Source organism: Leucoraja erinacea, chromosome 19 (genome assembly GCF_028641065.1).
Source record: "Leucoraja erinacea ecotype New England chromosome 19, Leri_hhj_1, whole genome shotgun sequence".
Taxonomy (NCBI): Eukaryota; Metazoa; Chordata; class Chondrichthyes; order Rajiformes; family Rajidae; genus Leucoraja; species Leucoraja erinaceus.
In genome coordinates, this window is record NC_073395.1 from 23,523,559 (window position 1) to 23,539,961 (window position 16,403).

At 42.0% G+C, this 16,403-nt stretch overlaps 1 protein-coding gene across 2 annotated transcripts in view; it reads right to left on the reverse strand.

The window, feature by feature from the left end:
* Window positions 1-16,403, reverse strand: part of mon2 (MON2 homolog, regulator of endosome-to-Golgi trafficking) — a 97,943-nt gene that overhangs the window by 12,361 nt on the left and 69,179 nt on the right. For both annotated transcript variants that reach the window (XM_055650668.1, XM_055650667.1), the window contains exons 17-27: window positions 15,453-15,533; window positions 14,829-14,902; window positions 14,651-14,741; window positions 13,959-14,060; window positions 10,613-10,723; window positions 9,310-9,485; window positions 7,418-7,580; window positions 5,875-6,168; window positions 5,177-5,375; window positions 3,798-4,420; window positions 1,729-1,872 (exon numbers count right to left, since the gene is read on the reverse strand). In XM_055650668.1, the coding sequence (XP_055506643.1) occupies window positions 1,729-1,872; window positions 3,798-4,420; window positions 5,177-5,375; window positions 5,875-6,168; window positions 7,418-7,580; window positions 9,310-9,485; window positions 10,613-10,723; window positions 13,959-14,060; window positions 14,651-14,741; window positions 14,829-14,902; window positions 15,453-15,533 (2,058 nt within the window). The remainder of the gene's footprint in view (window positions 1-1,728; window positions 1,873-3,797; window positions 4,421-5,176; window positions 5,376-5,874; window positions 6,169-7,417; window positions 7,581-9,309; window positions 9,486-10,612; window positions 10,724-13,958; window positions 14,061-14,650; window positions 14,742-14,828; window positions 14,903-15,452; window positions 15,534-16,403) is intronic.

Below are 16,403 nucleotides of genomic sequence, written 5' to 3' on the forward strand. Positions count from 1 at the left end.
TTGTCATGTTATGTGGTGACCAAAATGCTGGCTGTTAAGTTCAGAATAGTAGTTCAGTTCAGAAATGTAGTTGCCTTAAATAAATTCAGTTCAGAAATGTAGCTCAGAATTTTTTACATTTATATCAAATATGCCAATAGATCGGGTAGATGCACAGAGTTCCTGGCCCAGAGTAGGGGAATCGAGAACATAGGATTAAGGTGAAGGGGAAAGGATTTTATAGAAATCCGAGAGGTAACTTTTTCAGACAAAGCGTGGTGGGTGTATGGAACGAGCTGTCAGAGGAGGTAGTTGAGGCAGGGTCTATTGCAACGTTTAAGAAGCAATTAGACAGGAACATAGATAGGACAGGTTTAAAGGGTTATGGGCCAAACGCAGGCAGATGGGACTAGTGTAGATGGGACATGCTAGTTGGTGTGGGCAAGTTGGGCTGAAGGGTCTATTTCCACGCCGTAAGACGCCATGACTCTAAATGAAATGGTCAAGTTTAAATTCTGCTTTCATTATTTTCCAAAGAAGTGAACAAATGCCTTTTGTATTTGTTCTCTCAGCTCCCAAGCTGCGATATTAACATGAAGCTGTGAGATGAATGGCCAGAATAAATGTGACCCAAAGTAAACGCGAGTGAAAGTTTGGAAGAATGCACCCCATAGTCACAAATCAATGCCAGAACATTTTCCTTTTGCTCTGTCTGTATTAGTAATAATTGTTTTTGCACTTTAGCTACTGTTGAAAATATATTATTTTATTCTTTATTCCACAACAATTGTTCATCAAATGCTTGTATTTAAGTAACCTCACAAAACATATTCTATTCTTTACAGCAAAGAGCACTGCAGATACACTGGCTCACATTCGACCTAAACAACTGAGAATTGCCGCTCCCGATGCACGAGGTGATATTATTGAGTGAGGATGATTTGGGCGGCACAGTGGTGCAGCGGTAGAGTTGCTGCCTTGCAGCGCCAGAGACCCGGGCTCGATACTGACTACGGAATTTGTACCATCTCTGTGTGGGTTTTCTCTGTGGGTTACATGGCCACGTGGGTTTTCTCTGGGTGCTCCGGCTTCTTCCCACACCCCAATGACATATAGGTTTGTAGGTTAATTGGATTCAGTAAAATTGTAAATTGTCTCTAGTCTGTAGGATAATGCTCGCCTATAGCTGGTCGGTGTGGACTCAGTGGGCGGAAGAGCCTGCTTCTGCGCTGCATCACTGGAGGTCTAAAGTCTGAGGAGGAAAGGAGGGCTGCAGGGATGGATGTTGAATGTACACGCAAACCTACCCCAATTCTCCCCTCTAACTCAAAGTTAATTTTATTGTTTTGCTTCCTCTCAGATCAAATAAGCCAAAGACAAATTGCCGACACTGGGTCATTCCAGCAATACACTAACTTTATATGTGCAGGCTATATACTGCAGATACTCAATTCAAAGGTTTAAAATTAAGCTGTTGTGTAATGAATTGGATGAATTTTCTTTCCTTCTATCGACGATACCATTCAGAATTCCATTGATATTAATAGATTCAGCTTCAAGCTAATACACATCCGATTAAAAAAGACAAAACACAAACAATCTTTTGAAACCACAAATGTGGCTAAGGTCGAAGCTTCTTGTGAAATAACAAGTTCAAACTTCAGGTTCACAGTTAGCATTGCAATCATGGCATAATTAGATTGTAATCTAATAACACATTTCCTTATGGAAACGTATTTGTCCGCTTACCTGATTAAACTTTGCATTTGCTATATTTTTTGTTTCTAATTTTCCGTACGTTGGCGCCTTGCAGGAGAACTCAACAAATGAGAGCAATTGATCAAAGATGGCTGGGTACATAACCTGCATGGCTTCTGGTCCTGTACAAATTTCCTAAACAAAGGAAAGAACAGAAATACAACCCATAATCTCATGCTTGTTGTCTTTTAATTAAAAAAAAATATATATATATAACAGCACAGTGGCACAATGGTAGAGTTGCTGCCTTACAGTGTCAGAGACCGGGTTCAATCCTTACGGGTTCTTTGTTCTGTGTGGCATTTGTACATTCTCCCTGTGACCACATGGGTTTCCTATGGATGCTCCGGTTTCCTCCCACATCCCAAGGACGTGTAGGTCACACCACAGTCGGCTGCCCGCCCCTCTTCCGGGCCTATGTCCGTGCTCGCGTGTCCCTGGAGAGAGAATACGCGGTGTCCACAGGGACTCTGGAGATCTGGCCGCCGTGGGAGGTTGAGTGTATTATTGATAATGTTTACGTTATTTTAATTTGATAACTGTTTGTTTGTAAACTGCCAATACAGACAGTTTTTGATCGTGTTACCTTTCTGTATTTTTGTTTTGTTTTGAATAAAACTATTTTGTATTTTCAAAAAAAAAAGGCGCATAGGTTTGTAGGTTAATTGGCTTCTGTAAATTGTCCCTGGAATGTAGGATAGAGCAGGTGATCAATGGTCAGCATGGATTTGTTGGGTCAAATGGCCTATTTCTACACTGTTTTGCTAAACTAGAATTAAACTAAACCAATCGTTGGGCTTCAGTTTAAAGCAGAAATCATCATCCACACTTTTCGATCCCGAAAAGGCGCTGAAACCCCCTAAGACAGTACTGTCCACATAGTATTCTATTGCAGTGCTTTGCTACAAGATGCAGTGCTGGAGTAACGCAGTGGATCAGGTAGCATGTCTGAAGAACATGGATGGGTAACATTTTGGGTTGGGAAATACATGGCGAGAGGATTTGAGTATAGGATTCATAGCGGGAGGATTTGTGTATAGAAGCAGTTGTACAGGGCCGTGGTGAGACCACATCTGGAGTATTGTGTGCAGTTTTGGTTTCCTAATTTGAGGAAGGATATTCTTGCTATCGAGGGTTCACCAGGTTAATTCCTGGGATGGCGGGACAGACATATGATGAAAGGGTTGACCGGGCTTGTATTCACTGGAATTTAGAAGGACGAGAGGGAATCTTATAGAAACATATAAAATTCTTAAGGGACAGGACAGGCTAGATGCAGGAAAAATATTCCCGATGTTGGGGGAGTCCAAAACCAGGGGCCAGTTTAAGAATAAGGGGTAGGCCATTTAGGACTGAGATGAGGAAAAATGTTTTCACCCAGAGAGTTGTGAATCTGTGGAATTCTCTGCCACAGAGGGCAGTGGAGGCCAATTCACTGGATGTTTTCAAGAGAGTTAGTTATAGCTCTTAGGGCTAATGGAATCAAGGGATATGGGGAGAAAGCAGGAATGGGGTACTGATTTTGTATGATCAGCCATGGTCATATTGAATGGCTGGCTCGAAGAGCCAAATGGCCAACTCCTGCACCTACTTTCAATGGGGCCCTTCTCCAGTTTGAAGAAGGGTGCTGACCCAAAAGTCAATCTTGAATTACTCCTGTATTGTCAATTTTTTTCTAAACCAGCATCTGCAGTTCCTAGTATCTCAAGCTTCGATTCACTTCCGAACCAAGCCATCAGTTCTGAGTAAACTTCACTTGTGGAGAATTTCCCGGTGCATTTGCACATGCCAATAAAAGTACCATTGAACCATTGTGTTTAGACATGCATGGGGTGGAATGGTATCAGCAAGGACAAAACCAGATAGGTTTACTATACCAATGCAAAACTTTCACGATTATAGAGATTGATAACATTTTGTTTTAGTAATTTTCTTGTAATAAGGGGGGCAGTGGGATTTGAACTTGTGCCTCCTGATTTATAGTCCAGCACTGATTTAGTAACAATGTAATTATACTCCAGCAAAATGGTGGCACTGGATGGTATATTGTGTGTATTTACCTTCTGAAGGACATCCAGAGCGATCAGTACTGCTTCTTGTAGACTGGTCAGTACCGCTTCAGTGTATGAGGGAAGAATGAATGGAGAGGCATCAGAGCTGATAGGAACTGATACAGCACCGTGCAGTATAACACCCAGCCTCTTTAGGTCCTCCATGCTGAAGCCTGACTTGATGTGCTGGTATAGAGCTGGGAAGATCTGCACGAGCGCTGTGAGGAATGGTTGGCTTGGAATGAAGAACAGCTTGTCGCAAGTGGCCGGAGGCTTTGTGCTCTCCGAGCCTATTTTGTACCAGGTGTTCCACGCAGCCCACCAAAGGGCAGAATCCTCAATCTCATCTCCGGCCACATTCAGTTCACCAACAGTGTATCGCCCCAGCCTTTCCCCCATCGAATCACTTCTGCTCAAGACTCTGGGCGGCCCTGGCGGAATCAGCGGCCCCACGAAAGGCAGCATGTTGACCCCAGAGAGCCCTTCTGGCTTCTCACATTCTTTTACAGGTGTCACGATCTGTAAGATCTCCTGGCAACTCTTCAGCGCAGCCAATGAAACTTCGCTGTTCTTGCTCAGTGCGGCGGATTGGATGTGATCCAACAAAACGTCCCAAGCTTTGGAAAATTCTCCTGCAGCACATTAAATGAATATGTTCATAAGTGATAGGAGCAGAATTAGGCCATTCGGCCCTACAAGTCTACTCCGCCATTTGATCATGGCTGATCAATCTTTCCCTCTCAATCCCCATTCTCCTGCCTTCTCCCAATTAGCCCTGACACATGTACTAATCAAGAATCTATCACTCTGCCTAAAAAATATCCATTGACGGCCTCCACAGCTTTCTGTGGCAATGAATTCCATAGATTCACCACCCTGAGTAAAGAATGTTCTCCTTATTTCCTTCCTAAAGGTACGTCCTTTTATTCTGAGGCTGTGCCCCTCTGGTCCTAGACTCTCCCACTGGTGGAAACATCCTCTCCACATGCACTCTAACTAGGCCTTTTACTATTCGGTAAGTTTCAATGAGGTCCCTCATCTTTCTAAACCAGCGAGTACAGGCCCAGTGCTGACAAACGCTCATATGTTAACCCAATCATTCCAGGAATCATTCTCGTAAGCCTCCTCTGGACCTTCTCCAGCGCCAGCACATCCTTCCTCAGATATGGTGCCCAAAATTACTCTCGATACTCCGAATGCGGCCTGACCAGTGCCTTATAAAGTCTCAGCATTACATCCGTTTTTTATATACTAATCCTCTTGAAATAAATGCTACTATCCATGAATATAGAATATAGAACCATGATAGAGATTCCAAGACTCTCAATTACCATCAACATTAAAATCGTATTTTAAAAGAGCGATTTAGAAGTGGTGAGCGACATTACCTAAAGACTGTAGCAAGTATCTCCTGGTGTTAAAGATTCTGGCCACCCCTGCCAATGTTAAAACCCACGTCTCTGCCCATTGCTTCTCAGCTGTGTCTCTGGAGTGGTGAATGAGGATGTTGCCACCACCCGATTCGATCTTCTCTTTGTCTGCTGTAGTGGACGATTCTCTTACCCGATCCAACAGGGGAAATAAAACCTAATGCAAGCCCAAAATGAACATGACTTAATTCAAATGTTGATCAAAACATAAATAATCCATATAACTCAGTGCAGACGATATCCATAAATAAGCCCATACTAAAAGGTTACACTCTTCATTCTAACCAGCTAAACTCTCACGTTATGGGGGACAGAGCAAGTGGCAGGGGACACCAGGTGGTGGTCAGGGCCATGAGATAACGATGATGTGGAGGAACTATCTGCACAAGTTCCAAATGTGCACAATCACAGGCTCAAAAGACAGGGAGAAGCATTCAGGCAGCTTGGGATACATACAGTACCCAAAAGGAAAGTTGAAAAGGGGATGAGTCAAGGAGCAAAGAGAAAGCAGCAAAGAACCACAATGGAGAATTGCAAGTCTGAGAGCGGAGACCTGCCAAGTGAGAGGGTCGCATCCCCAAATAGGACACTTGGGTAAAGTGGTCAAATGGCTCCCTTGGCCTTGTAGTTCATGTAATCACTTTATTTTCTTGTACCTTCCACAACACTGTATGCCATGTGGCATGCTGGAGCAACGTTCCATGTGCACCCACGGTGGAGAACAAGGTCTGCCCTCCGCTCTTTCTCACAGCAGGCCGCGTATCCACACACAGCTCGCCCAGCTTGGAGTAAAGGCACAGCCAGAGGCAGTCAAAGGGCGGAGCGGGGTGGAATGGCCGATGTAAAGGCACTCCCTTTTCCTCGGCCTGTTTCTGTAGCAGTGCTTCTTCCTTCTCCAGCTCTTTCTCAATGGTCTCACCTCTTTGGAAAAAGTAATCTGAAATGTTCCACTGAAGGGAAAACACACAACAAAGGCTGTTAGAGAAATAAAATAATGATACACTTAGATCCTGATAGCAGAGGGGAAAAAGCTGTTCCCAAGTCCAGTTGTGTGTGCATTCAAGTTTCTGTATCTTCTACCTAAAGTTTGAAAGCATGTACCAGACTTAGGAATAGCTTCTCTAAGGCTAATTAGCATCAACAACAAGTTAATAATTTATAGGACAGGATTAGGCCATTTGGCCCATCAAGTCTACTCCGCCTTTCAATCCTGGCCGATCTATCTCTCCCTCAACCCCATTCTCCTGACTTCTCCCCATAACCCCCAACACCCGTACTAATCAAGAATCTATTAATCAGAATGGAACCGGGGTCTCTGGCGCTGTAAGGCAGCAACTCTGTCGCTGCCCACTGTGCCGTCCACAATTGTGTGAATTCTAAAATCTTTTCCTGTAAATATCTTCCCAAATCGGAACACAAAACAGTAAGTATTTCAGGAGACTGATATTGAGTGGTGAGTAAACACAAAACAGCCCCTCATCCTACCCCCCTTTTCCTCCTCTCTTCCTTATGTCTCACCTGGATGCGCACCCATTTTTTCCTGTCCCTTTCCACCTATTTCAAAAAATACCACCCCATGTCCTTATGTCCACGAAAATGTTGATCCTTCCGCATCAACCATCTTAAAGTCTTTGTGGCCGCTCAGTGGTGGATTTCCACTGTACCCCCTCCATTTCAAAAGGTTGGCATTGTGTAGACTTGGATACCACACTTTGATTGCAGTAAATCCTATTCAATACAGTCGACCGGCCTTTAAAAAAATATATACAGGTCTATCACCAATTGTCTGGCACCCTTAGATTTAGAGCCTTTCTGGATTATCCGTTTTGCCATTGACCATCAAGAGGTCATGGTCCCTAAGAGGAATCCAAAGTACCAGAATGGTCCGCCTAGGCCATCCAGGGGCCAAGGTACGGGCCTGCAAAATTGGCCTCGGAGGTCGGCTAGGTGAACAGCCGAAGTTCCAGAGCCTCATCCGAAGGAGGAAAATTCTACCCGCTGATCGGTCGCGAAAATCCCGCTGCGGTCGAGATCGGCCGCCTCACCCAACCAAGACGCCACATTTTCGCGGGGACTTCTGGGAGGGGGATTTCAAGTGCGCTCCGGTAATTTTGTCTGGATTAAAGGAGGCACCGGCCCATCTATGCAGCCACAAAAATGTTCAATGGTAGCCAAGGAATTAAGCAGTAAGGTTCTTACCAACAATCCTATTGATGTCAAGCTGATATTCAACTCCTGATTCTGAAGCCCAAAACTGCCAGCTACGTCCACAACAATCTGAAGGCAGGTGCTGGGCATGGTGGGCAGAAAGTCAGTCACCACTAACTGTAAACACTGAAAGGCTGTGCGAATTAGAGATTCCCTGCAAATACAAGAGAAAACTATGAATTCTAGATGAGTAATTTTATTCATTCATTGGTGGGGGCGGGGAGGGGAAGAATTTTCTGGGCAGCAAAAGTAGAGATTATTATGTCTCTCTGGAGGCAGTACACATACTGTGGATTATAAAACCAGGTCTCTCACTCACCTGCATGAATACCAAACTTATGGGCCTGTCCCACTTAGGCTATTTTTAGGCGACTGCCGGCGACTGGCATAGCCGTAGCAGGTTGCCGAAAAACCGGCGACTGGACGCCCCCCTTCGACATAAAATTTGAATTGGAATCAAACTTTAACAACACAAAAAAACCCACTGAAGTCATCCTGGCGTCAACCTACGACAGCACCTACGTCAGAAGAAGTCAAGCTACGCTCATTGGTGTCAAGCCAACGGTCGCCAAAAAGTTTTGAACATTTCAAAATCCAGCGGCGACCAGAAAAACGTTACGATTCTATGGGCGACAGAGAAGACTATTCACAACCATACAGGCAACACACCGGCAACAGCCTAGTCTGCTAAAAAAAAAAAAAATGGCTTGTGGGACAGGGGCATTAGGCTTCAGACGTTGTTCAACAATGCATATTTACACTCAGTCTGACGAAGGGCTCCGAAACGTCACCTATTCTTTTTCTTCAGAGATGCTGTCAAACCTGCTGCGTTACCCCAGCATTTTGTGTGTATCTTGTGCATGTACATAGTGGTTTTCATTTACTAAACCATTCCAAGGAGCTTCACAGAATAAAAAGGCAGGTGATCAAGCCCTGGGTTCTTTTCAAATAAAATTTAAATTGTGTGATGGGATACCTAAAAAGAATATTTACTTAAACAAATTGCTAATGCATAAAGTATATGGATATATTTTTGTTACAGTGGCAGACATGCTATTTAGTGAAGCAGATCTGTATAACATCAACTATCTTCATAAAATTTTAAGTTGCTTAATATTATAATTTGATAACAAAAAATACATGATAGTTTCTGCAATTCATATAGTTTGAGAGCGGTTCTAAGTAACAACTATAGAAAAGGCCAATGAACTAATATCGGAAATAAAACTACAATGTTCCCTACTAAAGTAAGTATTTTATTCTATAGTACTTTGTCACATGACCCTAGGTACAGTGAAATTCCTTTTTAGCATACAGTTCTGTAAAAATCTTACTAAACATAGGCACAATCATAAAGTACTAGTGAAAAGAATAGATTACACTGAGGCTGTACACAAGATTTGCCACGTTTCAGTGTCATTTTGTACCCTTTCAGTTCAAAGTTGTTAAAAATGTACTTTAATTGTGTAATATTTGTTGGAAAAAAAAAAGGCGATACAAATACAAATTTTACAGTCTAGGAATAGCAGGCCTTAGTCATGAGCTTTAGTTTTAGTTTAGTGATACAAGTGTGGAAATAGGCCCTTTGGCCCATCGAGTCCAAGGCGACCAATGATCTAGTAGTATACTATCCTACACCCTTGCAGAAGCCAATTAATCTACAACCCTACACGTCTTTGGAGTGTGGGAGGGAGCCGGAGCACACCAGAGAAAACTCACACGGTCACAGAGGGGAGGTACAAACTCCGTGCAACTCCATGCAGACAGCAGCTGAGGTCAGGGTCGAACCCGGGTCTCCGGTGCTATGAGGCAGCAACTCTACCGCTGCGCCACTGTGTAGCTCACCTATGAAAGCAAAGGAATAATGCAGGATATATTCTCACCCTTGGTCATTTCGGATTGCCCCGATAACGCACAGCACCAAAGGCCATCCAGGTCCCAGGCTGTCGCCTTCATTTTGCAGGATTTGGAGCACGCATTCCAATTGCTTCTGCCGGATGTCAGAGTGTGCAATATTGGATAATTCCTTCAGTGGATTCAGCAGCAGCAACTGCAGCCTCTGAGAGAAAACAGAACCAAATTTAGACTTGAACAAACTGGACTTTGTCAAAGGACCTAGCTTCTCAAGCAAACTGGAGATCTATGGGCCTAGTCATCAATAACAGAAGTCGTCTACAGTATTGGGAGCTAATATTCAATCCCAAAATAAACAAGCCCAGTCTGAAGATAACCTGAAGATAACACAGGCACAACTCCTCAGTTTCCTCAGCCACATCCCGCACAGTTGCAAAATATTTTACACAGGATGATTGATCTTTGAGAGATTAATTCAGCTGGCACCATTCTCTGGTTCTTTCCTGACGCTCGGCAATTCTCTCTCCAAACTATTCTCCTTTAAATTGAAGGTATACACAAAAGTAACTCAGCGGGTCTGGCAGCATCTCTGGAGAAAATGGATAGGAAACATTTTGGGTTGGGACCCTTCATCGTCAGACACCACCCAAAACGTCACCAATTCATGTTCTCCAGAGATGCCTGAGCCACTGGGATACTCCAGCATTTTTTGTACATCTTTGGTAGAAGCCAGCATCTGCAGTTCTTTTTTATTATTCATTTAAACTGAATCTGGTTTTATCAAAAGTAAAATTATGAACACGTCTCTGAAAATCAAAATAACTGCGGGTGCTAGAGGTCGTAGTTTGATACTCTCTTCAACATGGACAGAGTGGATGCGGAGAGGATGATTCCACCAGTGGGAGTGTCTAGGACCAGATGCCTTCGCTTCACCATAAAAGGATGTACATTTAGAAAGAAGGTGAGTAGGAATTTCTTTAGTCAGAGGGTTGTGAATCTGTAGAATTCATTGCCAGAGGGCTGTGAAGGCCGTCAATGGATATATTTAAGGCGGAGATTGACAGATTCTTGATTACTAAGGGTGTCAGGGGTTATGGGGAGAAGGCAGGAGAATAGGTTGAGAGGGAAAGATAGATCAACCATGATTGAATGGCGTAGTAAACTTAATAGGCCAAATGGCCCAATTCTGCTCCTATAACATGAAAAATATGAGGCAGGTATAGCACGGGCACCATAAACACATGCCAGTTTCCATAAAGCTTGGGGTAGATACAAACATGAATGAATGGGTTTTTAAATTATCTTTTGTTTCACTCCCCACACTGAACCAACCTGATTCTCTGATAGTGGTGGATTGTATTTAAAAGACAGTCCGGCTTTAATCAGAGCAGTGACAGCTTCTGCTCCCCACTCCCGCATCCGGGCGTTCGGGTGCTGGCAGACCTGTGGACCCAAATATTTAACAAAGAAGTTCAGATGTAAAGCGACAACAAACATTTGAGGAAACTATGCAGCAACTTAAAGACAAGCTTGGGACGGCACACAGTGGTGCAGCAGAAGAGTGATTCAATAAATGGCTGAGGAGCCCAAAGTTCTCTCTGCCAGTTACCTGCAGACCTTATTTCCTCGATCTTTCAAAAGTTTATCTATCTCCACCTTAGATATAATCAATGATCTGGCCTGCAACACCCTCAGGGGAAAAGATTCATTATCTTTTGACAGAAAAGGTTTTATGCCTTACAGCACCAGAGACCCAGGTTTGATTCTGACTATGGGGACAGAATTCTGTCTGTATGTTCTCACTGTGACCGCATGGGTTTCCTCCGGGTGCTCCGGTTTCCTCCCATATCCCGAAGACACACAGGTTTTTAGGTTAATTGGCTACTGTAAATTGTCCCTGTTGTGTACGATAGAACTAGTGTACAGGTGATTGATGGTTGGCGCGGACTCAGTGGGCTGAAGGGCCTGTTTCCACACTGCATCACTAAGCTAACTAAACTAAAAAGATTATGTTAGCACTATTTTTTTGAAGGAACATCACACTATATCATCACAATTCCACTAGGATCTCAAGCCTATATGGGTGATCGACACTGGCCTCAACACCTGCATGCCAGTCACCCTTATTTATCTATCTCCACCTTAAATATAACTAATGATCTAGCCTCCAACTCAACATCCATACGTGACCAACATTTTCTGTAAAACCAGCAAGATATTTAGTATCATAAACTTTTGTTATTAAAGCAACTTGAATATATTTATTTCTACATATTCAGAACCAATTTAGCTCTGTGGTAGCAGTTGTACACCTGCAGTAATACACTGTGGGTGTGCACTCTATTCCAGGACACAATCTAGACTGGCATAAGTGAAAACCACTTAGCATTGTTAAAGGGATCATACCTATACTTCATCAACCCAAAACTGTCAGGGCATTGGGTCTTAAATGGAGAAAATAAGAAACTGCAGTTCTTCTTGGCCAAGATTAAACTTTTCAGACTTGGAAGTTGTAAGATGGCACCATAATGTGGTGACACACTGCACGCTGTTCCAGAAGAGGATCTATTGTACTCATGCATAGTATGACCTGACTACATAGCACACAGAACAAGATCTCAATGTATCTCTGTATACATGATGATAAATAAACCAGTGAACTGAAGAGAAGCTAAACCCAACTGCTTCTTTCTGATGGGCACGAAGGATTACACAACACGATCTCTCAAGGTGTTTAGTTTCATTTATTATTGTCACATGTCTTTAGAAAGGAAATGAGGATGAGATGAGCAGGAATTTCTTTAGTCAGAGGGTGGTGAAATTGTGGAATTCATTGCCATAGACGTTTATGGAGGCCAAGTTATTGGGTATTTTCAAGGCAGAGATTGACAAGACTCTTAATTTGTATGGGTGTTAAGGGTTATGAGAAGGCAGGTTGAGAGGGGAAAAATAGATCCACGATTGAATGTCAGAGTAGACTAAATGGGCCGAATGGCCAAATTCAGCTCCTATGACTTATGAACGCGTACTGAGGTACAGTGAAAAGCTTTTGTTTGCGTGCTTTCCGGCAAAAAAGAATGTACATAAATACAATCAAGCCCTCCATAGAAATAAAACTTTAAAAGAATGGAATGATTGTAAAGGATGGTAGCAGATCCTGCTCTGGGACTAGCATGCAAAGAGACGCCACATTCCAACGCTATCATGACTATCCACAGCCAATTTTTACTGCTGAACCATTATTACATTATAAGAGATTGCTGGGATATCTTGGGAAGCCACTGGCAGTGACAATTTACACATAACAACCAAAATCAAATGTACTTCAAAAATAACATGCAGTTGTAAAATTGTGACGGCTTACTGAAGAAAAAAGTGTTTAAATGCAAGTTTTCACCGACCAACAAAAGTATGATGGCAACTTTCACTATATATTTTGTTCCTCTTTAGACTGGTACAACTCTGCAGGGATACTTTCACCGTAGATACATGCAAGTACTGGAGAAAGATTCACTTTCAAATTCAAAAATTGAATCTTCCCCACAACACCATCTTGCTGTATCCCAAAGGGTTCTCCCAATCTTTTACAAATTTAATAACAGAATTCAGCAAGGGAGTCAAATGTCCAACAGTACAAATTTCTACCACTTGAATGTAGCAGACATTTAAAAGAGTGAATTTAAGGCATTTATTAGTGGGCCAAATAGGAACAAATGGAGGTCAGAACAATAAGTATATGGCACAGGACAAACTGTCTCAAGGGCAGGTAAATAACAGGGAAGGACTTACCTTCTGTAAAAGACAACAAGAGGAAGCAATAGGAAGGAAAACAGAAAGGGAAAGTATGAAGCTGACACGGGTTACAAAGAACACGGCAAGATCAACAATTCAAAAGCATCAATTCAAAGTGTTTCACCTGGCACTGATGAGAAGTACACAGTTACGTGGATGATTTTTTAATGAATGGCCCAATTTAAAAAATTGCGTGCAGCCGAATGTTTCTCTCATAATTCGAAAGGTAAACCTCAAGTAGTGCATCAGGAGATCATACTAAAGTAACGGAATGGGAATGAATTTGCTTCAGCATCTCCCTTGCTGTCCTTCTGACTCATTAGAGCTGAATTCCAAGATAATCAGCCAGGCGGCTGTGGAGCCTTAACCAATGGATATTTTGAAGGTGGAGATTGATTAGTACGGGTGCCAGGGGTTATGGGGAAAAGGCAGGAGAATGGGGTTGAGAGTGAAGGATAGATCAGCCATGGTTGAATGGCAGAGTAGACTTAATGGGCTGAATGGCCTAATTCTGCTCCTAGGACTTATGAACATGAAGAACCATGTCTACTCGACTAGAAATATTCAATTCTTTTAGTTGGCAGAGTACATTAGAAATGATTCCACTCAAATCCATTCCACAATATAGTTCACGGGGATATAGAATTTAAATTATTACATTATTGTCAACAAAATGGATTCTTTTTGAGAAATTTTAGTTAGGTTTCAAACAATACAGCCAACTTGACATTCCTAAAATAATCCAATTGGGATACCGTTAAAAATGACTGGTATGCGCTGGCTTATGATTTAAACACATTTTTAAAAGGGGAAATAATTATTGGGCACATACATTTTTTTCATAGCCATGGCAACAAGAGAATCAGGAATAAATTGAATGATTTACCTCCAGTAGATGCCCTGTTAATGGTCTCCAGAGAATCTCAATTCGATGCATGTTCACCAGTCCTGTTTCTAGCAACTTAGCCACGGCAAATAGGGAAGGCTCCTAAATCGAGAATAAAACTAAAAATCTCAGCTACAGAAAAAAGGAAATTCACTAGAATGACACACGAGGCAAAGAGGCGAATTATGAGGACCAATCGCATTGACCTGACTCCTGTCACTTGAAGTGGGAAGGTGATGAGGTACATTAATCAAAAAGTTGAAAATGATCGAATGAATTGACGGAGGGAAGTTGAATTGGTAAATATTGTCCAGCAGAAGAGTCACACAGTACGGAAACATGTGTACAGTGCCACTCGTCCACTGTGACCAAACCTCAAACAACAGCACCTCATATTTCAGTGCAAATTCAAAGGTTCAGTGACAATAAGCAGACCTTTGAACCTCTGAAATTTAAAATCAATTTATTTACCAGATTGGAAAAAAAGGCTGGAAGCATAATTGCTCTTATGTACAATTCCAATTTGTAGTCTCAGTCCCTACATTTTTCTAAACATAAACATTGATTTCCACTCCCTGCAGGAGATGTCAGAATGTGTTATGAAAATTCAACGATGGAATCACTCGATTCTTTTTAAAGCAACTATCATGGTGTCAATATACCACAAAACGACGTATATTTTTCATGTTTACCTTGTTGTTCCAAAATGCCATATCCATAGCTTCTGCTGATAATGAGCACAAAGCATTTATCAAATGATGGAGTGATACATCATCAAGATACCTACAAAAAAAGTTAATGTAATTAAAGAGCCTTAATTGCTGGAAGAAAATAACTAATTTTGATTAGTAAATAAAAGACAATTCTCACTGAGAGCTCTCGAAAAGTCTTGAAAGAACATTTGAAATCACAGGCAAATCAGTCATGACAGCTGTGGTCAAAACCTAAAGAGAGTGTTACAACCATAAATTAATACATGGTGTGGTGAGTATGACAAGTCAAAAAGTTTATCAAATGGTGTGAAACACCTAGAGTATGGCTCTAAATATCAACATTTTCAAACGATCCTTAGAAGCCATTATAATCCAGGTGATACACGATTCATTTTTTAAATTAATATATTTTCCAAAATATATTTTTTACAAAATAATTGAAAATAAAAGATAGACACAAAGTGCTGGAGTAACTCAGTGGGACAGGCAGCATCTCTGGAGAGAAAGGATGGGTAACGTTTCGGGTGGGGACCGACACAAAATGTTACCCATCCTTTTTCTCCAGAGATGCTGCTGCCTGACGCTCTGAGTTACTCCAGCACTTTGTACCTATCTTCGGTATGAACCAGCATCTGCAGGTCCTTCCCACACATATTTGAAAATAGCCTTTGTTTGCATCCAAAATCCATACAAGAGCTCTACTGCCACAACACACAAACTCTTTCTGAGACAAAAGATGAAATGACCTGAACTTTAAATCAAATGGAACAAGCTTACTCACTGTGCTGGGACCTTCAACTGCTCTTCCTGGTTTTAGAGCACCTCCACTTGCAGGTTTCAAACCCAGAATCCACACAAGATGCTTGGGGAAAAAAAAAACTTAATTTAGTTTGACATTGACTAAAAATGTTCATTATTTAACACTGAGTGCAGAGACATGTTAAATATTCAAAAACTATGGTATCACACCTCCGTTGACGGACATTTGGTATTTGGTTACTAGGTCATATACCACAGAAACAGCCCCTTCATCCTCTCATCCATGCCCTTTGGAGCTAGTTCCATTTATCCACATTGAACCATATCCCTCCAAACCAGTGGATCTGGCGGATTTTGACCAAAGCAAATACATTCCAGATATTGTGCTGAAATATTTGGGGAATAAAAATGTTTAATTGAAATTCAGATTAATCAGCAGCAGTTTGAAATTTAGGTAACATACTAGAGTATTCCATCTAATCTTTCTCATAACATGATCAAGGTGCTACTGCACATCTTAAGGAGGAAGTGGTAGGAGGAGATGTAGGTGTTAAGTCTTATTTATTTCCTCTTAAACCAACTCTTTGTTGAGTTACATCTCTATCTCACTATAACTTTATCCTTCAATCTTCCCTTTTTAGCTCGTTTGCAATTTACATTAGTTCAGTTTAGTTTAGAGACAGCGCAGATGCAGCACAGAACATGCCACACCGACCCACACCATCCTACACATTAGGGACAATTAAGCACCCGAAGAAAACCCATGGGTCACAAAGAACATATAAACTCCGTACAGAAAGCACTCGTGGTCAGGATTGAACCAGTGTCTCTGCTGTTGTGAGGCAGGAACTGTACCTCTGCGCCACTGTGCCGCGCCACATCTCGAATGAAACCTGTACAATCATCTGCTTAAACCTATTCAACCCCATAATTTCTGAAACTGGTATGAAACTGAACTGTATGGAATAAATTA